General features: G+C 40.5%; 1 protein-coding gene across 1 annotated transcript; it reads left to right on the plus strand.

The window, feature by feature from the left end:
* Nucleotides 1-1,411: 1,411 nt before the first annotated feature.
* CTXN3 (cortexin 3) lies at nucleotides 1,412-17,540 on the plus strand. The gene is made up of 2 exons (XM_073346227.1): nucleotides 1,412-1,472; nucleotides 17,179-17,540. Exon 2 carries the CDS (start codon nucleotides 17,227-17,229, stop codon nucleotides 17,518-17,520), a length of 294 nt encoding a protein of 97 aa, XP_073202328.1. The 5' UTR covers nucleotides 1,412-1,472; nucleotides 17,179-17,226; the 3' UTR covers nucleotides 17,521-17,540.
* The last annotated feature ends 8,866 nt before the right edge of the window (nucleotides 17,541-26,406 follow it).

The raw sequence follows: 26,406 nt of genomic DNA on the forward strand, positions 1-26,406 counted from the left end.
ATGATCACGGGACATCTGCAACCCCCAGCTTATCTGTTACCCAGTCCCTACCAATGCCAGTTCATGTGTTACCTGTGTATCTGTACCACACAGCCACACCAACCCATCTGCACAATGACAGATTCTCCTAGCCCATGTGAACCTTTCATCCTAAGGCTTTAAGAGTGTGGGTTTATCCTTGGTGTTTTTCCTCTTCTGCAGACAGAGGAAGCACAACAGCCCCTTCTGGCTGGAGGTTAGAAGAGTAGGATAAAAAACAAACAAACCATCAAGCCTGCCAGTGCTGAGGGCTGAGGCTGAGTAGGCTGTGGAAGGGAATTGAGGAGGTGAAGGGCATGCTCCCATCAACGGTCCTGACGGGATTAACTTTGTAAAAGTTTGGCTGCTGAAATCCAGTGTAAATGCTGTTAGGTTCTTTGCTGGTGATTCTGTATTATATATTGTACTTCAAAGCAGGGCAGGATAGACCTCAACTAAAATGCAGCTTGACTTCATTAAGGATGAGTGAAGTGGAATATGCTAACACAGGAGAAGGCTGGACAAATGACTGCTGCTCAAAATAGAAATCTTTATGAATTTCACTCTCATGTTAGTGGTTATAATGTAACACCAGTCAAAGGATATAAATATTTAGATGGACTTGTAATAGATTCATTACGTTGGCATATAAAAAACAAAGTAAGGCCTAAAGAGACTTTCTTATGTGCAGTATCATATAAGATTTGTTTATACATTTGCTGGCATACTTTTCCTTGTTCGTGTCCTTGTAGAACATCCAGCTTCTTTATGGGACCCTTCAAATTAATTTTTAATTAATACTTTAAGGACCATTCAAAGGAAAGCTTACCTATATATAGATATAAATAGCAGCAAACATTTTACTCAAGTTACGGCAAATGTTAATAGGTTTCTCTTGTGTTTGACACAATCAATAGTGTTAAATATCTCTTTCACGTATATAATTTCATCTTCAGTTGATGGAACTAATTCTGTTTCAAAGAAAAATAAATTCTATGAGACTGGATCATAAGATGTAGAATTATGACATACTGGTGGTTTAAATATTTTTTTCAGCTAAGATAATAACTGAATATTTTATCACCTAAGGTTAACTCTGCTACTGGGTTCACATTTGAAAGTTATCCAATAACTGTTTACAGCCTATTATTTCTGAGGGATTAAAATGACACAAATTTCTGTCTTCATTTTTTACCTACTATTGTTATAAATCATACACAAAAGTACTGCAACTGAAATATATGAGTTGTGAAAAATATTTCCCTACTATTCTCCTTCAGCTATGGTAATCTCAGCTGTTGTAAATATAGTAAATACAAATTGTTCAAATAAATCTGATTTTCAAGTTGACACTGTCCCCTTTAACTAGAAAAGGCAATGTGGGCAGAGCTGGCCTTTTGCATTTCTGGAAGAGTCAGCAAGTGGACTCCTTCATCTCATTCCCACCCCCAAAAGTAAGTGACTTATTTTAAATAATAATAATATTTTTTTAGAAAGTGGGGGAGAATCGTTTGGCTGGTACCAGCATCCTCTGCCAAAACCCATGTGGAGTACTGCATAAAATTTCAACAGAATGGGTTTATTGTTAGAGACATTTCTTTCTCTCTCCTCCTCCCACATCCTACAAAGGTTACATGGTTGTGAAAAGGGACAACTCTTGCAACAAAGATGGAAATCTTGAAGGAGGAAAACATACCGTCATTCAAATCTCTCCATGTGTCAGCACTTATATCTACTATATCTACCGCTCCTACCTCATTTCTGACCTGTAGCTGTCTGTTCAACTGAGTTATTGAAAATCAGGACAAAAATCATATAGCAGAAAAGTCAGTGTTTTGTCCCTTAACCTCTCTCTCCCCCACTTTTGTTCTTGTTTGATGCTATGAAGCTATTTATATTATTCCGAAAGGACTTTCAGGGACTATTAGCTAATGGAATTAGGAATGTTAGGGAGGAGTTATTTTTTTAAACAATCAAGTCTGTTCAGTGCTGTTACTGTTTGTGTGTGTGTGTGTGTGTGTGTCAGTGTCACTTCGACATAAAACGCGGCTTGAAGGCACACTAGCTGACATAATTGAAATGTATGAAGCAAAATCACAGTTCTTACTGAATACGCTGTAATGCTCTCTTTAAGGATATAGATCTTGATTCAATATTTTAATTATCAGAGCAATAGTAGTAAAATTTCACATTGCTAGTTCATTGGTTAATAAAACATAGTAATGAAAAAATGGAATTATTCATGCCCTTTTATTCTGCCATGGACATGTGAGCTGTAATTTTAAGTAGTTGTTTTTTGCCAGAGCTGCCTGTCATGGGTTGTCCAGTACCCTTTTACGTGCAACCAGCATTTATCACTGCTGTATTGCTTTCAGATTTTTACATAGCAATTTACATAAACCACTATGTTTTTTGAGGGAGGAGAAAGCAGAAAAGTTTAATATTTGTTTACAATCTTTGTTTTGGCAGCAGAAATGTGTTGTGTTATGTTAGACCTCACTTCCAGGCTGAATTAAAAGAAACAGAGGAATGCAAATAAAGTAAATTCAGTTTGAAATGTTGATTTTATAATGAATTATTTAAATGATATTGTGGAGCTCTCTTTTTGTTTGATACCCCTACAGCACAAACAAAGAGTGCAAATCAAGTTGAAAATAAATGAATCAGTAGTGCAGCATAATATGCAAGTACAGCTTCTGAACTGTCATGGTGAAATGAGTTAGTGTATTAAACATCACGTTTGGATTAAGGTTCTCATCTATAGCACTTTCTAAAAATGGTAACAGTAAACTCAATGTGATTTGCAACAGGAAGAATTTTTGTTGATTTTTGTAGAAGTGCCATAATTGAACTGTTTATGAATAGTGCCTGAAATTGGCAATACTATTGCCTAGGCCATACCTGCTTAAACTTAAAATGGACAAACAAAAATGTAAGAGAGTGCTTCATACCTCTTAGAAAATTTTGGCTCTTGGGTAACTTCCAGTCTTGCTCACCTCACCCAATGGTGATTCTTGTCCTCTCCCTTCCTCAACTTTCTCTGTATATAAAAATGCTTAATGAGAAGATAGAATGGGATTCCCATCTCTACCTGAACCAAATTTTAAGATCCTTGGTAGACGATGACCATATAAACAGGATTTAGACTAGTCTCATTGATGCGGTATCTATAATCTGACTGGTATAAAAGTGGTGACTGTTTAAGATACTATAAAATGGTCAGGGAGGTCAACTAGGAAAGGGAAAAAGCACAATATCCAGAATAAATTCACTTTAAAATGTGGTTTTTCCCTAAGCCACGTTGATATCTTATCCTCTTCACTTAACTTGGTTGGATTATCAGACATATCTAACATAATCATTTCTCTGCCATTGTGGGGGCCTCTGGCACTGGTGCATCTCCATCTCTCCTATTCTCTGCCTGTGGCACATAATAGTCCAGTCTCCTATAGATTGTAATATCTTGATCTAATTTTAGTTGCTGTGTTTAGTGTGTGGGTGGTGTTGGTGGCCTGTGATATACAGGAGGTCAGACTAGAGGATCTGTTGGTCCCATCTGACCTTAAACTCTATGACTGTATGACTTTACCCAAGATATGGGAGCTAATTGTCCTATTCCATTCAGCACCAGTGTGGCCTCAACTGGAATACTGTATCCAGTTCTGGGTGCCACAGTTTAAGACAGATGTGGGCAAATTGGAAAGAGTCCAGAGGACAGCAACAAAAATGATAAACAGTTTAGAAAACTTGACCTATGAAGAAAGGTTAAAAAGCATTAGCCTTGAGAAAAGAAGACAGATAACTGTCTTCAAATATGTTAAGTGCTGTAATAAAGAGGACAGTGATCAGCTGTTCTCCATATCCAGGACAAGGATTAATCAACTTAATCTGCAACAGATTTAGGCTGGATATTAGGAAAAACTTTTGAACTATAAGGGTAGTTAAGCACTGGAATAGGCTTCAAAGGTAGGCTGTGGAATACCTGTCATTGTAGGTTTTTAAGAACAAATTGGACAAATACCTACCAGGAATGGCCTCAGTTTACTTGGTCCTGCCTCAGTGCAGTGGGTTGAACTACATGACCTTTCAAGTTCTCTTCCAGCCCTACACTTTTATGTTTCTGTGATTGCTGCAAAAAGATCTTTCAGGCCATATATCCATCCATAACTGGGACTAATACAGTACTGCCAACTCCACACATTCAAAAATCCACACATTCAAAAATCAGCCCTCCTACCCCCGAGCCCCCAAATGGCTTAAAATCATGAGAGTTTCAAAATAATAAATTTGGGGTTCTTTCTATTTGTCTTGTGTTTTCTGAGTCTTGAAGGGTTCCCACTTTGAAGCTTTTCGCTGCAACCATAAGGATTTTTTTTAAATGAAAGTTGAAATACTCACAATCACCTGACTCCAGGAACTGGGACTTTAATTAAAGCACCAAATATTGTGAGACTTGTGATAAAATCATGAGTGTTAGCAAAACTGTAATAAGTTTTCCATATGTGGACAGGAAAAGAACACTGAACAGTTTTTTCACTTGGTGGTACAATTTCCCCCTGACTTCAAAGGGAACAATGTTTGATTTAGATAGATATAAATAGAATAAATACATCCTTATGAGCTGCTGCTGCCTACTTGGTCAAAATATTTCTTTAAAAGTGCCTAAACTATCCTGTTATTTTGGAGCTACAGGGCCATAACATAATGAGAAGAAAATACACACACACACACACGTGCGCACACACACTTCTACACACAACAGGATGGAGTGGTTGATTGGGAAGAAGCAGGAGTGTAGAAAGTAGATCTATGATTATACAGATATACTTTTCAAAATCAGCTCTATAGAGGGCTTAAGGGTGTGCCAAGACTAGAGCTTTGTGGCCTGGGAGGAAGGAGTAGGGGAGAAAACTCCATGTCCTCCAAGCCCCTCTAGACATCCCAATTCCAGCTTTGTTTTTGGAACCAAAATGTGATCCATAGTGTTTATAATATATGTGCCAGAATATTCTCATGGTACCAGAAAAACACATAGAGGGGATAGATTCTTACAGGTGTCTGAGCCAGCCAGAGGCCTAAAGGCCAACTTTCAATGAAAAACAAAAAATTAATTTACTTATGCAAAATATAGTTTTACACATGTGGAAGAGCTGGCAGGAATGTCTCTGAATCTCAGTGAATGTGACATTGTTGCTAAGATCCTCACACTTGTGGATTTTTGCTCAAAATCAAAGTGGCTATGAAAGATTGCTTTTATAGTTACATTTAAAAACTGCTTGTGTCTGTCTTTGAATGCACACTGATTTTGGGTCTGATGCCCATATAAATATAGATCATAATTATCATTAAACCACTTTTTATAGAGTAATGTAGTTCTTCACATCAAAACAAGTTAAGAATACGAAAAATATTACAATGGCATTAGCTTAGAAAAACTGTGAAGAACACAAAAGCACAATGCACTAGGGAAATACAGTTTAATTTTTTCTGAACTGATTCAAAATGGAAGGTTTCAGATTAGTTCAATAAAATGAAATATTCCAGTTAAGATTGAACCGAGCAGAAAAAAAAATTCATTTTGATTTTCCTGACAGAAAATTGAAAAATTTCAGCACAACTGAACACAACACAAATTTCTTGGGGAAATTTTTTATTTTTGTCTGAAACTGCATTTATCATCTGAAAACTACTCTTGCAGAAAATTCTTGACCAATTCTACCTATTATTTTGTATCCTTTTTCTACCATTGCAAATAGGTAACAAGCATGCTAGGAGTAAGTATAATGAATTATTTTAAAGTTAATTGTATTGCATTTTACTTGACATTTTATAACCATAATTTACAGCTCTATTTAACTTGCACTTGAGTCCCCTGAATATTAAGAGATTCAATGTTTTAGAGTCTGGATGGAGGGGCAAGAGGAGAGTGTCCAGAAAAGCTACCAGATGGAACTGTAGGGTTAGCTCAAGTTCTATGCCAGTCTCAGAGACTCATGACAACAGAAAGTCCACCAGACCAGGATGATGCAAGTGTCAAAAAACTTTGCAACTTCCCCTCTGTTAAGGGGCCTGTATGTGGCCAACACAGGCCCCAAAGGAGAAAATCTTGGCCTGAGGCGGAACATGGGGAGAGTCATCAGTTTTGCACTAGAACAATGTGCCCCTCACAGCCTCTGCCAGGGGAGCTCCAGTGGATTTCACCTCCTAAAAATGGAGTGTTCTCTTTCTTTCCCGTCTCCCTTTCCCCCAAGAAAACAATGAGGGAAGGGTAGCTGTGAAGCTAGCTCCTGCCCTCATTTAAGATGGATCTGACTTGGAGCACGGAGGGGGCAAAGCTGGCTCAGGGAGGTGTAGCATCTCCCTGCATCCATTTCAGTGAATCTGGCACACAAAGCCTATTTTCAGAATGTCAGAGTTGACATGTTTGTCTGACACAAGGTTAGTGCTCAGTCCTGCTTTAGGATGCCTAAATGATCATCACTACAGACCTTGTAAAATCAGCCACTGCTGGAACATGCATGCCTAGCAGCCAGTCTGACAAGATACATAGCTATGAGCAATAGACCAAGAGCAAGGCATTAGCATGTTTCTCTGTCTTCCCTTCAGTCAATTCACATGGATGTAGAGTCTAAATGCAAAGGAGTCTGTAATGCCCAGATATTTGAGAAAGTGAGTTGGAGATAAATGGGCTATTGATTTTTTTTTCTTTCTTTCTCTTGCTCACTGTCAAAGATTCAGTCAGTCAGTGACAGCAGCATTGGTAGTCTCAGACCTGCTTGCATATCTCGGAAACTTCTCTAGATGAGTTCCTACAGAATGTTTTCAATATTCTGTGACTTTCAGATCTGTCAGTTTTGCACAGCTCATTCTGAGTGACATGGCAGGGTGAAGAGTGAATCAAAATTATTAGGATTCTTCCAGTGATGTGGAGGAGTCATGGTAACTATTGGTGCAGAGGTCTCATTCCATCTCTGGGTGACATTTTAGTATTTCATAGCCTTTTGGAATGGTTGTGCAATAATAACCAGCTAACTTCAAAAGATACCTTCAGACCTATTAATAAAATCACACCAAGAACATCCCTTGAACACCAAATAGAGTCAGATATAGAGATGCTGTAGTTTAATACTGTATTTAGAATTAATTCGTGGGATGGTTTGAGTATTACCTCTGGAGAGCAATTGACTAAAATGGCTATAATATTTTTTTACATTGCTGTTCCTGCAGAGTGTTTTCACCAAATGTGATGTATGTAATCTTCACAAGCACAGCTCTACAATGCCATAGTTACAAAGAAAAATCTTGAGGTTCTTGCTGCGGCAAACCTCAGTGCAGTGAAGTGTGAGCACAACTAGAGTAAGGACATGAGGATTTAAGCCCATAGTAAATATCATGGGACAATTGTGGGAGGTATTGTTAATTTGGTAACTACAGCACAGTGATGTCATTGTTGATATCAATAACATCCAAGGCCACTGCATTAAAGCCCAGTAAACTCACTGGAAAGACTCCCATGGACTTTATTGGACCTTAAATGAATATCACTGTTGTCATCTGTTTGTAAGACTTATAAAATACAAAACAAAAAAGATAAAATGAATCTTTAAACCCATTGTTTCATCAGTTCTCTCTGTCCTCATGTTTATTAGCCACAAACTGCATTCACTGGAGCATACATGGGTTCAGAATTGTGAATCTCTACAAAGAAGGGAAGACCAAAGGAGAAAAATTCTAGAATGACAGGTTCTAAATAATTGGAAAATATCTACAACTTTGTTTAATATAGTAAAACAGCCTCTCACTTGCAGTTTTCCTCTTGGATCTAACAAGCCTCTTCCTTCCTGCCTTTATCTTTTGTATTCATGCTGATCCTCTAGCTAGGAAAGAAATTGAGTGGATTAGTATACGAAGGCTGAAGCCTGTGTCACAAAGGGAATAATTCACTAAGAAGTGCTCAGCAGAAACAGTTTATTTTTTAAAAACACCAAAGTACCTCCCTATAACCCACATAACGTTGCTGGGAATCACAAAGCTGTCCTGAACTGGGCTCTTTTTACAGTGAGGCAGTAGTGTACTACCTCTGTGCTACCAAGACTGTAAGGCCTTGACTAGCTACACGTGTAAGTTGTACCACTTTCCAGTATAATTAAAGCAGCACAACACCCTAGTGTGGACACAGTTATACTGGTATAATTAGGTTTATACTGGTATAGCTTATTCCTGTACAGCAAGGGGAATAAGCTCTACTGATATAACACTGTTATTTCAGTTTAACTGCATCCACACTAGGGCTTATACAGGTATAACTCTTTCAGTAAAAAAAACCACACCCATAACTGAAATAACAATATACCTGTACAAAAGCTATGTGTAGACCAGGACTCAAGCTCAGTACAAACGCTGTTTCTGCATCCATGCTGCTGTTCCTCCCCACCTGGAGCCACAGGGCTCTTATAGCGGTGTATGTGGAATTTTGCATTTGTGTGTGATGAATTAGTGGCGATATTATATATTTACTATGGTGAAATCAGACAAAGCATTAAGGGCCAGATTGCATGTAGTCCTTACACTGGCCTGCAGGGGTTGAAGGGGAACCACAAAGGGCTCCCTCAATAACCATCAGAGCACCTTGGGAAACAGATTATGCCTTAGATGGGAAACAATTTGTCCTAGGATGCTGCTGGGGGCACGGGTTTCACACTGCCCCCTAAACAGGGCAGTGGCACAAATGCCCCGATCTAACCATAAATTGTTCAGCCATTCCCCTGCCCCACCCCTGATCACCCTAAAAAAAAAAGTGGAAACCAGGGCGCAACCAGTATTTAAATCAATTGACACACCATTTTAAAACTAGTGTTGTTTTCTTTCAGGAAGGAAAATAAGAACCATTATGCTTTACAGAGTATTTTTCCCCTCAAATAAAGTAGCTACTTTATTAAGGGCAGCTTTTGCACATGACTTGAAAACAACTACGGCTTCCAGAAAAAAAGAAATGCTAGAAATAAGTTTAAAAAAAAAGCAACAGCTATGTTGATGGCCAGATGCCACTGCCATCAGGTTATTTTTATATAGTAAATGTAGCCCAGAATTACTCTCACACATTGTTCTTTAAAAGTCTTCTAATTAAGGAGTTTTCTTGAAGGTCACAAACAGTAATCAGATTGGCTGATGAATGCTATTTGGCATCAAAAAAGCCAGATTACTGACAGCAATCCTTACAGTAAAAAGAGAAATACTGGTATATTTATGGCTTTAATTTTAGCAAAGGTACGGGAATGCCCTGTGATTTTTTATTTATTTCTTGAACTACTTTTGAGTGTTAATATTCTCCTGAAGACAGTTTCAGACAGATTGCTAGGCTGCTGCTCTACTCAGTGAAGCAGAATCTACTGAAGAGTTGCTGAGGCAGAACTGAAATCATAGCTCGCCTCAAAGAAACGACAGTATTGTCAGCTAATTACTTCTAACACACAAACAGCATTCTTGTATAACATTGTTTTTTATGTAAAAGTCTAAGCCTTTTAAAGGCAGCTCTAGTGCTTTTAGGTGTTCATCCCGGTTCTTTGCAGTCCCTGCTACTTTGCACTTACATTGCGAGCAAGGTAAAGAAGAATGGAAACTAAAGATACCTGTAACTACCCGTAACAGCTGCAGAAGGAAATGGGTCGGGTTTTCTCTCTACTAGATGAAGGTACTTGTATAACAAAAACTGTATGCCCATTTTACTTATTTATTTAATAAATAATCTTTATATTTTACAAGCCTGGTTAATACTGTTTATATGCAATATTTCCTGGATAGAGGGTAAGAATTTGTGACATGGAGATCTAAAACCTATGAAAATTAAATGTATCTAAAATAAATTAATACAAAGTATAGTGACCTTTACTGGTTTTTTATATTTATTTTTTGAAAAGTTCATTAAGGTTAACAAAGTTAACCTTTACTAATGAAGGAAAAAGGAATGCAAAATATATTAGTCTCACTGAGCAGCAGATTTCTTAATCTGGAAAGATTTGTAACTGTAATAGGATTATTTTTTCCCAGTGGGATCCAGCCTAATCAAATATTTTAATAACATGTTAGCTTAAAGGGCTTTAACATTTAATATATTATGGACATGCCTTAGCAATATGCAATGGGGAAAGAATTACAGTGCTAGCATTTGTAAATTTTGCTAGCTACAATGCTAGCTGTAAACTTTTTAGAAGGAAAAGTACATGGAGACAAAGGGAAAAGGAAATAGTGTATTTTGTATGGGGTTCAAATGGTGTAAATCCATTGAAGCTATGCTGATTTATACCAGCTGACTCTCACATGCTGTTCCTTTTGTTTAAATCCAATTAGCCAGTAAAGGGAGCAGTTACTTCGACAAAGTCAGTTGCTAATTGTGGCACTAAGTGGTTCCCCCAGTAACTTTGCCCCTATGTGCATATGCATTACAATAGGGTGTCTCATTAAATGAATACACGCAGCATATATACAGTAATACAAAATGCTACTTCTGTTCATCTAAGGTAAAAGATACAGGTGCAGTTTAAACATTACAATATACTATTCAACATAATTACAGTGCACAGTGTTATTGGAGAGGCAGCCAAAGAAAAAGTACTGTTCCTTTTATAGTAATATAATGATAATACCCCTGAAATCCAACTAACTCCATCAAGTTGCTTTAACAAAGTCAGTCACTGATTCTTGCACTATGTGGTCTTTTTCTTGCCAGACCACCAGAGGCTCTGCCCCTAAAAGCTGTTGGGAAGAAGACGAGGATGTGTGCGTGCATGGGGGCCAGTGGCAATCTGCTGGTCCTGGGTTCATAAATAGGAGAGGGTGAGGCAGTATAAAGTAAGTCAAGAGTCACTGCAGTCACACTCAGACTGTGCAGTGACTGTTGTCAGGGTCAAAGTGCGATATTGTACATGAGGGTTGTGAGGCATAAGTAGATACCACAGTGGGCATATTTAATACAATTTATCAATTTAGTGGCTATTTCTGTGAAGTCATATGTATTCCAGGTGGCTCTGATATGTCTATCACTACAATAGAGTTGTGAGCGTATGGAAAAAAATCTTTGTGCAGATGTTTAGAATAGGGATATTTGAGTGTGAAGAAGCTTGTGTGGTGTTTCTATGTAAGGAAATGCTGTGATTAATCTGCTAAATTAACTAGAAAGGATAGTATAGAAAAATAGTACATGCGGCTGTGACACAATTTAGGTCTTGCATGTAATCACATGATTTACATTACACTAGATAAGCCATAATGGAAACCCACTTGTGCCATTAAATCCATAAACTTACATGATATTATGCATACTTGTGAGGCACCTGGTGAAGTCACAGAGACAAATTCTGCCCTTAAGAATGAAGTCAGTGAGTTTGCATGGGTGTAACTAAGGGCATATGTCAAAGTGGGTCAAAACTCTATAAATTGTATATCTATATGGTTTCAGCGGGTCAGCTTCCTCCACTGATACAGCTCATTTTAAAGGGTTGCCTGTTAATTTTAGGTAATTTGCATAAAACAACTATATAGCAGGTGATTTATTAAACAATAGAGATCAATGTAACCTGGAATACATTTAACCTGGAATTTCATTTTTAGTCTGTGGAAAGGGAATTTTATATGGAAGTTATATAAAAATAATAATTCCAGAATTTTTATCTCTGAATTTCCTTTGCTGATGTCTTTAAAAGCCTGGAGATTATGCATTCTTCATCACACCTAGAAACAAAGGGCCAAATCCTGAGCTAGTGTTAATCTGTGGAACACCACTGACCACAGTGGACCTACTTCAATTTACATAGGTGGGGGTCTAGCTTAGAATTTCATTTGCTACCGAACATCAACTGTGTTTCAAAAATTAGGCGGTTTTGCAAATATTTGACTCTGTTCACTGCAGTGTTTATACACAAATGTATAATAATTGCAAAAAACACAACACATTGAATGGTAAAGGGTGAGATTCTAATTGCACAAAAGTCAGCAAATTGAGATTTCAGGTTCCCTCTTGTACATATACGTTACAAGAGTCTTTCATAAAACAAACACAAATCCTATATTAAATTATATAAAGTAGTATTTTATATAAATGGTAATAGAAAAAGGTGGAGTTTAAACATAACAGTGCAAAGTCCAATTCAGTTACAAACACAGTGGTTTTGGAAGAGTGACATTTAAAAAAAGAACAGTTCCTTTCTGTTGTCCTCTTGATCGATCAGCCCTCAGAGGGGGCGCACCGGTCACAATATGCCATTTGAGGTGTTCTAGCCATTCCTTCAGCCACTCGCTGGCCAGGCTGCCAGTGGCAATGGACACCCAATTGGCATAGCACACTGCAGCCCAGAACCCCTGAGCTCAAGCGATCTGCCGGCCTTAGCCTTCCAAGTAGCTGGAATTACAGGCGCACGCCACCATGCCTGACTCCATTAGTCTGTTATATTGTTTTCAAAATAAGAAGCTTTGCCATGAACCCTAAAAAGAAATCATTAAAAAACACGACAATTTTCAATGAAAGTTTGCCTTTTTCAAAACCGAGTGTTAGAAAGCCTGGAAATGCTGATTTAATGTGCACTGACCTTAACTCTGGCTGCATGTTCCTGGTAGCCTGCGTCCCAACTTTCTAAAGCAGTTTCATGTATTCAGTAAGTGCATCTGTATCAAAGCTAGTAACCTACTCAACTCAATATACTTGGGTGATTTGACTCCTGCAGGGGCACCTCAAACTTTAACAGTTCACCTTCAGATTTTCAGGTAGGTGGTTTCTGTAGCATGAGATAGGTAACTGAACCAGCAATGATATACAGGTTCACAGCATCCAGAGTAGATGTCCAGTCATTGTAGATTGGGTGAGTCTGGGTGAAACTAGGGAGAGGTCAAAATTTGGTTGATAATGATAACCTTGCCACAACTTTAACAATGGAGAGAGACTGTCCAAAAGAGTGAGAGATCCTAATGTCATTCAAATGTGCAAGGGGACAGAGTTAAGCTGGCTGTGGTAACCCTAATTCTGTTTCCTGACTTGTTTGAAATAAAAGTTCAGTCCCTATGTGGCAATAACATGGTCCTTGGTACGTTTCAATTATTGTTTCAAGGAAAATGATGTATTCCATTAAACCAGACCTCCACTGATTTCTTCATCTCTGCCTAATCCACAAAAACAAAACAAAACCTTCTGGGCTGGCATTAATCATAAGCATTTGTGTTCTTTTGTTTTAAAAAATGTATAGCTACTATAACCAAGTGTCTTAGATTGAAAGTGCCATCTCAGCCAGAACTATAATAAAACGAGCTAATGGTTATGTGCATGTTAGCAAAAATGAATGGTAACAACAGAGCCGGATGTGGACAGAAAGGTATTCAATTGTGTACTCATTAAATGAAGGATTATTCATATCGGTGAGGAAATCATTTCAACAAGAAATTGAACTTGAATGCCTTTACCTCTAAAAGCTACTTATTGAGTTAAAGGCTAATCGGTTTGCTCAATCAGTCTTAATTCTACTTAAGTCATATACAGCTGCCTGGTGCTTAGACAAACCTCTGTTTATAATATTTTTTCCCTTGGGGATCTCTAATCCAGGTAATAACCTGGCCTAGCTCTGGCTGGCTTTTAAAATCAACAATAAGAAACATATTCAGATCACCACAGTCCTACTCTTGTTTTGATCATCTGACAGCTGCCACTACAGTCATAACTTTCTGTGATGCCTATAATGTATTCCTCTCTGGATCAATGTATACTTATGCAATATCATTATTTGAGTTTTACACCATTAGCATCAATGTTGCATAAACCACTGCATAGACAAGAAGGTGAAAAGTAATGAGGGGTGGAAGGATGGTCTTGTGGCTAACGGAAAAGTGGAAATCTGGCTCCAATCACTGACTTTGCTCCTCTGCTTCCTTTGGGCCCTTTGGAAAGTCACTTAATCACTCTCTACTTCCATTTCTCAATCTCTAAAATGGAGATGATAATATCATTTGTATCATATCCCAGTGGGGATCAAGGCCTGTTGTGCTATGTGCTGTACAAACAAGTAGAAAGACAGTCTGCTCGAAGAAGCTTGCAGTGTAAGATGCCACTCCCCGCCCAAAATCTGAACATGAAAGGGACCCTTTAGGCACAGAACTCCTCAGAACTATGTGGAAAAGTTGCTTGGGTACTTCTGTGGCACGATACCTTCCATCTCCCAGGCCCCCCAAAGATCTCCCCAGGAATCTAGGATCTATACTGGGAAAGGGGATGCAGGCTGGAGGAGAAGAGGGTAGGTTGTGGATGGGATGGATGCACAGGTGTTTCCCAGAGAAGATAATACAACTTGAGGTTGTATTAGCATTTCCCTGTAGCCCTCTATACTGGGGGCAATGTTGCCATGAGGAGTCCCTGGTACACAGCTCCAATGGAGTCACACTGTCAGAGTGCTGTAGGAAGCTGCTAGAATCACTTAGCAATCTCCTTGAGACCCAGGGATTCCTACACAAAGGGAACTCACAGTTGCTCAGGAATGGTGCAAAGGAGCTGGACTGGGAGCTGAGAGTCTGTCCCTACATGTTTGTTTGCGCTATGGGCAGTGTAAGATCTCTGAGGTCCTTATGTAGTTGTTTCCTTGCTTTCAGAAAGGTGAGTTTTGTAAATGATGTGAAAGATAAGCACTTTGCTTTCATTTTAGCAACATTTTGTTGTTGGATTTAACTTTTATATTGCAGTGGCCACAGTTAGGATCAGAGCCCCATTGTGCTCCAGTGAACTCCAGTATGAACTTAAGGCGAGACCCGTTGTTGGTGCATGTAGTTATAGCATGATAATGAGCAGTCTGGGGCTGAATGGCTGCCGAGTCCAAAGCATGCTTCACACCTCTGTTGATACATAAAATCAACTGAAACCAGTTATGGCTATGAGAATGATTACCCAACCCATCTCTGCATCTGCAGTCATTCACCACACACCCCATTTTTGGTGCCTGTTCAATCCTTAAAGAAAGTAATTAGCACACAATCTTTAATAATTCATCAAATGATTTTGAAATCAGGTTTCTTCAAAGAATACAAAGCATTTGTGTTTTACTGAGCAATATATACCTGCTAAGTTTAAAATGAGGTTTTTCAAGTACAGTAAAAATCTGAACTTTCTTGACAGGTGAAAATTTCCCATTTCTCACCGACCCCAAAATCCTTAGCCCATTTTTAGATGATTGCACATTATTGAATGTATGTTTCCAACCCTTTCCTAAATTACTCAAATCTGTGCTGAAAGCAAGCATGACAAAATGTATCTCCAAAATGTAGTTTTAGGAGAGACTTTCAAGCTCCAATTCAACAAAGAATTTAATATTGTGGTTAACTTAAAGCACATTCTTAAGTCATTGTAGTCTATGAGACTTAAGCATGCACTGAAGTGCTTTGCTAACTCAGGGCTTTGGTGACTAAAATGAAGGGTTTTTTTGTAGCAGTCATTTGTCTTCAACCTTCATTATAGCATCATTTTCAAAATGTTATAATCCTGTGTCTCAATTTCTGTGTTTTTATAACAAGATTTATCATTGGACTTTAGTTACATTTCTTCCTCCATGTATCATCTAAGATCTGACACTTTTATTAAACTGCTTGAGCCTAAGGTTACAGCTCTTTTTATTAGCGAGGCTCATGAATTTTTCATCAGCTGGTAGCTGGAAATATACTTTCAAAGATATGAAATTAACAACAAATTAAATTTATATCGTTCTGTCATTTCAGTTATACATTGGATCGGGCATTAATAATTGTACAGCTGTGACATTTGTTCTTTTATTACCTCTTCCATTGTTTTATCTGAAGTATATGTGGTTTTAAAATTATGCTTCATGTGTAATTATATAACTGCTTTCTCAATACCACATTTAGTGGTAATTATTTTTATTGACATGTGCTTGTAAGTCATTACTGACCAAGTCTCCATTGTAAATGACAGCTAATTCTCAATGGATTTAAATGGCAACATAAAAGTTTTGCTTGTTTCCACAATTTTGTGTCCTTCCTCCTAGTCCAGGTTTGATTTTGTTTAAAAACAGTCTCTTTTCTTACCATTTGCATGAAGTGCACCGATTGTAGCCTATAGTGCTAAATTGGGGACAAGCAGGGATAACCTGTAGCCATCATACCTTATATGGATTTTATAATCTAGATATGTTAAGGCCTTGCCAATGCCTGAGGTGAGACTAAGAGAAATGTAAGTACTGTAGGCAGTGCTGGCGATGATTTTGGTAGGGGACATTCTTATAGCCACATTTAGGCACCCATTTGAATATACTTCACTTTACTCATTGATTTCACTGGGGCCATATGTAAGGATGGCATGATCTGGCCCTGAGTCAGTACTGACCTGATGACACTACACGGCACTACGGCATGCTGTGAAATATGAAACCTAGCTCCTGACTCACTGTATTTACTAAAAGATCACAGATTGAATTTCAGCATGAGGTAAGGTCATTAACTAATATGTTGGGCTACATTTGAGACTGAACTGCCTCCCTAAAATTCCTCTTGTTTCAAATGAAGAAGCTATTTTCCCTGTCTTTTATAAATGCCATGTTGTGCTATGGGAACAGAATGGCTGCCAGCATCCAGCTCAGAGGTGTCTGCATTTCAGTTGTATGTAAAAGATCCCTGTTTGTGTCATCTGGGTACCTTTGGGATCATTATGGATGAAAGGTGTTAAAAATTATATTATTTTCTGACCCTCCTCCTCCAGAACTGCTGGCACAGTAATGACACTCTTCTCCCAGGTGGAATGAGACACAGTCTGCTTCAGACCTGTTCTTTCGGTAGCTTACCTTTTAGCAGTGTTCTCTGAGCAGTGTGATTGGCACCCTGACACTTCCCCTTGAAGATAGGGAAAATTCTATATCAATCCAAATGGTACATGATCAGGAAGCTACTCCAATCACATTTAGGCCCAGTACTTGGCCATCTTATAGCCAAGATGTCTGTTCATGCTATTTAACAGTAATATTAGGCCTTTCATATTATGAAACAAATAAACATGTTCAGAAAACAATAATAGAGGAATGGAAACAACCATAGGGTTCTTTCCCATATGCCCTCTGTGTTCAGATGAGACCACACACAAAAATAAGGTGCTTTCATAGCTAAAATTTTTTTCCCCTTCCCCTGCAGATAACACAAGTGCATCTAAGTGACTTCTACCATGGCCTCAGCAAATTGATGATGAAAATAAGGAAACTGTGGGATTACTTCTTTCAGCTTCCCTGGACAATGGAAGGAGAGCCAATCACTTCTACTTTGTTGCCTCCTGGGAATGTTCCACGAGACGCTAGCTTGACCCTGGAGCAGAAAACCACATTTGTCTTTGTGATCTTATTATTTATTTTCTTAGGCATTCTCATTGTCCGATGCTTCCGAATTCTCCTAGACCCCTACAGGAGTATGCCCACCTCCACCTGGGCTGATGGACTTGATGGGATAGAGAAAGGCCAGTTTGATTATGCCCTGGCTTAGACTGACAACTCAGAAATATTATTTAGAGGAGTTTGTTTTTTTTAAAAAAAACTGGAATGTAGATTTATTTTCCCCCAATTTTCTCAGACATTATAAAAGCCTTGCATGACTGCACAAAATATTAATTTGTTTTTAAATAAACATCAAAGTGAGTTAAACATTTGAAGGTAGACTGGTGATTCTCCTAATGGAGGGGGAAAAATAAAGCTATAACTGTGGTTCAAAACATATTGGAACAATATATAACATAGATGGTATCTTATGACTCCGAATAAGTTTGATTTGTAGTTGCTGAAGAAAGCCTTATTGTTTGAAAGTAGCTTTTTTACAAGCATCAGTAGATTTACAGGTTGGGTAGGAATGTTTTTTTATGAGTTGTATGTGGCAATTAAATAAACTTTTAACGCCCCACTGGCTTTTAAAATAAATGTAGGGGGGGGGAGACTCATACCAGATTTCCTCATGTCACAGTCACAGCTCTTCCAAGCTGCTCTGGTTTATTCCTCCGCCCTTCAGTACAGCTATACATAACACATAGAATGTAGCTGGAGTTCATGCAGATAATTCCCAATTGCTATTGCCAGCTCCAGAGGGCAGAGAGGGTCCTTTATTGTGAAGCCTGGTACCTCCAACCAAGGTGACCCCTCAATTTGCATGAGACACAAGGGCTGCTGTCCCTTAGGAAAATGAATAATGCTACCACAGCTGGCACAGAGTATAGACCCGGTTACCCGCTACACAAGAAACAATGAAGTACATCAACCCAAACCACAGCAAAGGAATGACACTATCCCAAAGTAACAATATAACAAAGGGAGAGTTACTGGGAGCAGGAAAATAGGATCTAGGGAAGGTTAGAGTTAAGGTTAACTAATGAGTACTAACATATCAATACTCCCAACACTTCCTAGACTACAGTTTCCTCCCTAGCACTTTCCCCAGGCAGAGGGTATACTGAAGATGAGTCTAGAGATGAGTGTTGTAGCACCATGAATGCTGGCCAGCTTAAACAAAAAAGGCCACCTTTTGACTAAAGTGTAGCCAATTGTTTGACTACATTTACAGTTTTATATTTAAAATATTTGAGAGACCAAATAGCCAAGTTTAATCAGTTTAAAGACAAAGCACTGCAACATGAAAATGAGCCATCCATACCATTCTTTCTAGGAAGCAATCAGTTGCACAGGATGGCATTCATCTTATACAGGAGATCTGATTTGAAACTAGGTACCTAAGTCTAGCTATATTTGTAGTACAAATTAAACCTGTTTATAAGTTAGAGAGCACTTGATAAGTCATCCACCAGTCTATACTTGTTTTTTGATACAATCCTGTACCTTCTTTATCTTTGCTTTGACTACCACGTTCCAGGTATCAGTAGGTCATGACAGCATTCCCTAGTGGTACCAGGAAATACCATTCATACATGTTGCTTCTGATAGGTTTTGTATTTGGCTGTGCCAAACTGTTGCAAATGTTGCAAACTATTATGGGATGTTAACATCATTCTGGAAAAAAACATAACACAAATCACAAGTAATAGAATTTAGCATAACTACCCAGCATTCAATACAATGTTACTACTGTGCACAACACATATCAGTGTGGTGTGCCAGAAACATAACAATAGATATCGGATAACGCACCACTTCATGAACATGATGCAGTGGAAATCAGTGGTTGCAAAGAGCTGTGGTGTCACATGAGGTTGTCCTGCAGTCAGTGCCAGATTAAGGTATAAAGTATAAGGTAGCTAAACTACAGCTTAGGGCCATGCAATATGAGGGGGCCTCTAAAAAAGAAAAAACTGACTCCATTTCAAATTTTATCGAAATCGGTTGATAAATAAAGGAGATATGGGAAAAAGAAGATTCTCTCTAAATATATACATTTTTGTTCAAATATGACAAAAATATACACATCAGGCTACACAAATACCCTTACCTACTCTTACCCTTCACTAATTGTTCATTATTGACAGGCAGCAGGACAGGGCTGAGAAAAAAATAACGATAATTGCACTTGTAAAATTAGTATTTCTACATGTAAATCTGCTATCAGTCTCCTAAGGCAGCATTTTATTGGCCAGCTGCTTCTGGTAAAATTCTGACCATGCCTTCATAACTTATTTAAATAAATAAATAATCTCACTGCCGACAAAATCGGGAAAATGTGAGGTCGGAGACTGCAATGTCATGAAGCAATCCTGCCAAGCTCATACTCGTATATTAGTGTGTTCTTTCTTCTTTTGACCTGTACATATGTACGATAGTGTATTTAGTGCGCACGCCATTTTCTGCTTCATGCGCTATCCATGCTGCACATGATTGAGTTTGCAGGTGATCGTCTTATGGACTTGGGTCAAGTGGATCTTGAGGAGGATAAATTTGTGTTGGCTTTCCTTTGTCAGTTTCAGGAACCTTCACAGTAAATATCAGAGACTGCTGACGAAAGGATAAATAGAGGATTTTGAGAGCAGTGAAGAAAGATATACATATATATCAAAATATTCTGAGTACTTTGGTGAGCAAGTTATTTCAAACTATGTGCAGCTATGATTTATCGGCTATTAAAGCCTATAATATTCATTATATTTGTTTGCCTATATATTCAGGCACTTTCTCAATGCCTGTCTAGAGATTACCAGACTTTTTTCTGGTAAATGCTTTCTTTCTCTTTCATGCATGTAGCTTGTTGTCACTCTGTGTGTCCCAAGTGTTTACTTCAGATTAATCAGTGGTCCTGGGGGAGACAGAGGATAGACAAACGACTGCAAAGAGAGATGTCTGCCTAGAAGAAGTCTGGGATTTTCTCCTCACTGGGTTTGGTGCATGAAAGATAATATTTTATTATAGGTCGTATGCTATGTAAAAATTCTAATATAGACTTATAAATCACATACTGTATGCATAATACATTGTATTTTTATAGTATAGCAAAAGAAAAATCCCAACAATTAATTGTTTATTTTGTATTTTTTATATTGTATTATTTCTACTTTACTTACATATGCAATTAGTTCAAAGAATTTGTCTAAAATTTATTTCTATCATGATGTCATTATTACAGAGAGGGCTGCTGAAAATGAAGATTATTGTTCTATTTTTACAACTTCACCTTTGTATATATGCAAACATAAAGCTTTTGTGTTTATATATTCAGTGTGCTTTCTGTGAAAATAAGAAATTCATTTTTTTATGGTATGGGGCCTCTTACACTTGACATAATTTAGGGCCTCAGAATGTCGTAATCTGGCCCTGTCTGTAGTCTTACGAAGTTGTCACCCCAGACAGACATATACTGAGGAAGAATAGGCAATACCTTCTACACCTTCCAGAAGGAAGGGAAGTAAGGGACACTAAGTTTGCCATTTTGCCTGAGAAGGTCTCAGAAAGGCAACAACCACCACAGGTCATGATAACCAAACCCCAGGACATTAAACTGGCAGAACAAATGACGTTACCATCTCAAGACAACAGTGGCATTCAGGGGCATGCACAAGAGGGGCAAGCAGGGGCATGGGCTTCCCCGTAATCATTGTGGGCACCGGACTCCTCCAGCCCCGGGGAATGGGGGCAGCAAGAGCTTCTCCCAGCCCTGGGGCTTTGTCCGGGGAGGGAGAAGAGCGAGCTCTTCTGGCCCCAGGGCAGCGGTAGAAGCTGACAGCTCCTCCAGCCACGGGCCTTCACAGGGGTACAGAACGTATCCCTCCAAAAGGGGTCAAATTTAGATTCCTGCGCATGCCCTGGTAGCATTGATATTTCAAGAGAGACTACAAGTCCAAGTCCAAGTCCAAACTACAGTGTAAACTGCCTTAGAGGGCACATTGTTAATGAGTTTAGTTAGTAGGCTAAGTATGAGTTTTTGGACTGTGACTTATATAAATGTTGTTTAAGGGTATGTCTACACGGCAATTAAAAACCCTCGAGTGGCCCGTGCCGGCTGAGTTGGGCTAAGGACCTGTTTAACTGCAGTGTAGAAACATGGGCTCGGGCTCAGGCTGGAGCCTGAGCTATGAGACCCTCCCCCCTCACAGGGTCCCAGAGCCCAGGCTCCAGCTTGTGCCTGAATATCTATACCACAATTAAACAGCTCCCTGGCCTGAGCCCTGCTAACCTGAGTCAGCTGGCACAGACCAGCCACAGGTGTTTAATTGCAGTGAAGACATACCCTAAGGCAGGGATCGGCAACCTTTGGCACGTGGCCCATCAGGGAAATCTGCTGGCGGGCCAGGACGGTTTGTTTACCTGCTGCGTCCGCAGGTTTGGCTGATCACAGCTCCCACTGGCCGCAGTTCGCTGTTCCAGGCCAATGGGGGATGAAGGAAGCGGTGTGGGCCGAGGGATGTGCTGGCCGCCACTTCCCACAGCCCCCATTGGCCTGGAATGGCGAGCTGCGGCCACTGGGAGCTGTGATCGGCCGAACCTGCAGACGCTGCAGGTAAACAAACCATCCCGGCCCACCAGCGGATTTCCCTGACGGGCTGCATGCCAAAGGTTGCCAATCCCTGCCCTAAAACCATGTGTACACTTGCAAGGTTACAACAGTACTGCTGTAAGATCATTCATGTAGATGCTCTATGCTGGTGGGAGAGAGTTCTTCCATTGACATAATAAAACCACCTCCATGAGCAACGGTAACTATGTTGAAGAGGTGCAAGTGGCCAGCAGGTGGGCAGGTGGCGGGCGGGAGGGAGCGAAGAGGCATGAGCAGTGGGCAGAGGGGAGAACTGGGGGAGAGGGCGAAGAAGCATGAGTGGCAGGTGGGGGAGGGACTGGGGAGGAGGCAAAGAGGTGTGAGCAGCAGACCGGGGAGGAGGCAAAGAAGCACGGGCAGGGTGACTGTGGGAGAGGACAAAGAGGTGTGAGGGGTAGGTGGGGCACCAGGGGAGGGGCAAAGAGGTGCATGAGCGGTCGGTTGGCCAGCTGGCAGGTGGGGGAAGGGAGCTGAGAGGGGCTGGGGGTGGAGTATGGGTGAGGCTTCTTGGGGAGGAGGCTGAATGGGGGTAGGACTAGGATTGGGGCCACAGGCTGGGTGCACAAAGCCTCCCCCAATGGAGGAGTCACGCACAGCCCATGGAAGATGTAGCATTGAGAACAGTACTATTTAGTGGTTTTGTTTCCCAAGCAGAAAGTCTGGGGAGGGTTGCTTTCAAAAATCTTAGGCCCTGACTGAACAGCCAGGCAGGCCAGCTTTCCTTTACATGGGGCAATTAGAATAGACTTTTGCAAAGGAAGAGCCATATTCCATTCCAAGTAGGCAATCTTGGTGTCATGGGGTGATTAGCCCCTTTAGTATGAAGCAGGGTCCAGTGCACCTGTGACTGATTAGCTGCTTAACAGAAGGGCTTAAACTGAGTTTAAAAGAAGGCACCTGGGCTATAGTAGGGAGACTGGAAGAGTCTGAAAGCAGTCTGACACAGGAGGGTGCAAGGAAAGGGGATGGGCGAGGCACAGCACAGCACCCGTGCAAAGGAGTGGAACAGAGCAGGTGAGAACTACCTGGGAGAGTCAAGGCAGTTGCAGAGAGTGGGAAGCTCTGCAGGACCTCCATGTAAACAGCAAGGAATTGATTGAGAGACTAGGGAGGGACTAGACTGCTGACTTTCCTGAACCAGAGCTGGGAGGCTGAAAGGCTATGTTGACACTGCATCTGGGGGTGAGTCTCTAAGCCAGTGGTTCTTAACCTTTACTGCAGCCTGTACCCCTTTGGTTCTCAAAATATGTTCTCGCACCCCTTTATCAAAAATTGTTGCAGTAGGTCAGTTCTTTAAACCTAGATATATTTTTTGTTTGTATATTACAGAAATCATTAAAAAATGTATAATAATAAATGCATAGGTTTGATGAAACAAAGTCGTTGTACTTACATGCGTGTGTTTAGTTTGTGTTTTCGATGATTTACCTTCTAAAAAAATCTGGCATGTCTTGCATCCGCAGAAAGGGCATCATGCACCCTCTGGGGGTGCGTGCTCCCTAGGTTAAGAACCACTGCTCTAAGCCCAGGTAGCCAGACTTGTCCTAGTGGGGCTCAAACTATTGTGATAAAAATAGCAGTGTAGATGTTGCAGCTTGGGCTGTAGTTCAGGCTCTCAAGCCTGCCTAATCCCCTGGTCTGAGCTTGGATGGCTAGCCTGAGTTGCTGCTGGAACCATGACATACATATTGCTATTTTAGTGTGTTAGCTACAGCCAAGCTAGGCATGAGTCTGTCCACCTAGGCTGGGAGGCTTGCTCCCAGCTGCAGTATAGATATATCTGACAGAGCTCAGGCACTGGACTGTGTTTTGGGTTGAAGAGTCATGATGCTGGTTGCTTTCAGGAGAGTGGGGCCCTGGACCAAAGGCAGAAAGGCACTAGGAACTGAGTGCTGCTGGTCTCTATTCCCCTCTCAGGTGGATGAGCTGGAAGTGAGGTCCCCAGAGAGAACTGCTGTATCTCTGTTTTACAGCAGAACTGGGGACACTTGCTTTACCATGAGGTTTCTATGGACTTTTATGTGTACATGACTAAGCCATGCCCAGAGGTGGGACTTTGAATTGGACAATGAGAGGAACTGTATTATTTTTATGGCTGGACTGAGGGGAAACTGAGGCAGATGCATCTGTCATACAGTGCTCTGATGCAGGAGGCTACCCTAGGCCAGGTCGCCTTATTACATTTTGTGGAAAACATGGGCACCTCAATTGGTCTCTGCCCAGAGAGATGCAGTACAGCAGGAAAGTGCTCAAGAAGGGGCTGCTCTATCACGCATGGACACATGTCTCACCTCCCATAAGCATGTAGGGTCACTGACTCCTTAAATGAAATATTGAGACTTAAAAGGGAGGGCCTGCATGTTAATGTAATCACAGGACAGGGAGCTCTGTATCTCTTCACAATGTGGGCTGGGCCCAAATCTCTAGTTTATCCTATTGAAGAAAATCTTTGTCATTTGAAGGAAAAACTCACTCAAAAAAGTTGCTTGATATGTTTAATTACAGTCTTGCATGACAAGGTGTGTTTAAAAATGAGGCCTTTCTTGGTGATCCATGTTTGTTCTCAGTGGCTTCCACATCAAATTTGTTCAGTTTATAACTCAAAGCAAGCTTTTACTCTTGCTAGTACAGTGAGTTCTACTTTCATATTTGAAAATAAAGTTGTTTTACTTCCCATTCTGTGCCTCCTGTGATCAGTGCTCTTGGAGTTCTGTGGCACTTCAGAAATTATTTCTGAAGCAGGTTTTTATAGATTCTGTGCCATTTCTGCAGCATCGATATGAGCCTGCAGAATCTAAGTGAAGCCTACTCCCTTTGTGTGTCATAATAAAAGCACTTTACACTACACAGAGGACTCTTCAGACACTAGGTTCTCATTCTTCACAGCAGCCCTGAGAGGTCAGTACTATTACCCCTGTGTTGCAGAAGGGGAAGCTGAGGTAGAGATGTTAAGTAACACTCCCAAGGCAGAGCCAGCATACAGTTAGTGGCAGAGCCAAGATTGGAACTTCAGAGTTTGGCTCTCTGACCTAGGCTGAGATCACTAGACAATGCTCCTGGACCATGGAGTAATAGCAGAGGTGCCCCTTGATCTTTGTTTCAACTGGGAGGCTACAGTATTCCAAATTGGTCCTGCAGCTGTACTTTGCATTGGGAAATGGCCAGTTCATTCTGCCTATTGTGGCAGATGCACTAGTCCCACTGGTGCCCTAAACTCTACTACTTAAGTCAGCATTTCTCAAATGTGGCCACCAGGGGCTTTTCTTGTAGCCATGGCCTTCTGGACTGTGATTGAGGGGGTAAAGTAGCACCTTGGTGTTGGTTGCTGGGACCACCAGCAGGGGTTGGGCCCTGTCCCCCTCTGGAGACACCTGGGGCACAATGCTGGAAAAGCAGGCAGCCTGTGATTTTCCCACCTTCGCAGGGGTGGTGGGGCTCAGGCTTTGGGCTTCAGCCCTGGGGTGGCAGGCTCTGGACATGGGGCTTTGGGCTCCATTCCCAGGCTCCAGCTGCGCAGGGGCAAGTCCAGGCTCCAGCCACATGGCTTCAGGCTCCATCCCCAGGCCCTGTGCCCTGGCCATGGGACTTCAGGGAAGCACCAGCAGGCTGGAGCCTGGTCCCTGCTGCCTCCCCCAACCCCCCATCCGGGGCTTAATTTGTCTTGCCAGGACTGAGTACATCTGCTGTGAAAAGTGATACTTGTATGTTTATTAAAATCACTTTTCAGACCTACCATGTAGCAGGACCATATGAATTCTGCTGTAGGCAGGGCCTTCTATTGTGACAGTAGATGGGTAAAGATTAGGTCCAAAGGTGTACAACATGTCTACAGGAGAAACCTTAACTTTGGAAGCTTTCTAACTTTTGAGTTCTTAATTTCTTAATCCTTATGCTAATGTATATTACCTAGTCATCAGTGCCTTCACTAAGAAAAGGCATGCACAGCGTGGGGTATAGTTTTCAGTGACATTTTGTTAGCTCATACTAACTTTATCTACAGTGGCTTAAATTCTTATCCTGCTTAATATAATGTGGTTGTAGCAGTGTCAATTCCAAAAGAAGTTGGTCCTTTAAGATATTCTCCCCCACCAGGTCTCCCTAATATCATTGGTATCAGGTGCTGTGCATATAAAAATGACATTGATGACTGGGTGTTAAGTCTCTGCTCAGGTACTATGTTCTCAAGGTGGTAGAAAGCTCTATTGTTTTAGACTGCCTGGCCAAAGAAAGGAAAAATTACGAAGAGAAGACTGGTTACATGAAGGGTTCCAGCTAAGATAGATAGAACCCAAAGGGAAGGGTCAGGGAAAAAGTGGCTTTCTGCCCAATTTTGGTGATCACTTTTGCCCTCAGTATAAATCTGAGCAGCCTTATGGGTAGGGCCCTACCAAGTTCAGAGTCCATTTTGGT

The sequence above is a fragment of the Lepidochelys kempii genome, chromosome 5, assembly GCF_965140285.1.
Source record: "Lepidochelys kempii isolate rLepKem1 chromosome 5, rLepKem1.hap1, whole genome shotgun sequence".
In the NCBI taxonomy this organism is placed as follows: Eukaryota; Metazoa; Chordata; order Testudines; family Cheloniidae; genus Lepidochelys; species Lepidochelys kempii.

Coding starts and splice junctions, on each gene's coding strand:
- CTXN3 (XM_073346227.1), top strand. CDS start 17,227: ATGATGAAAATAAGGAAACTGTGGGATTACTTCTTTCAGCTTCCCTGG.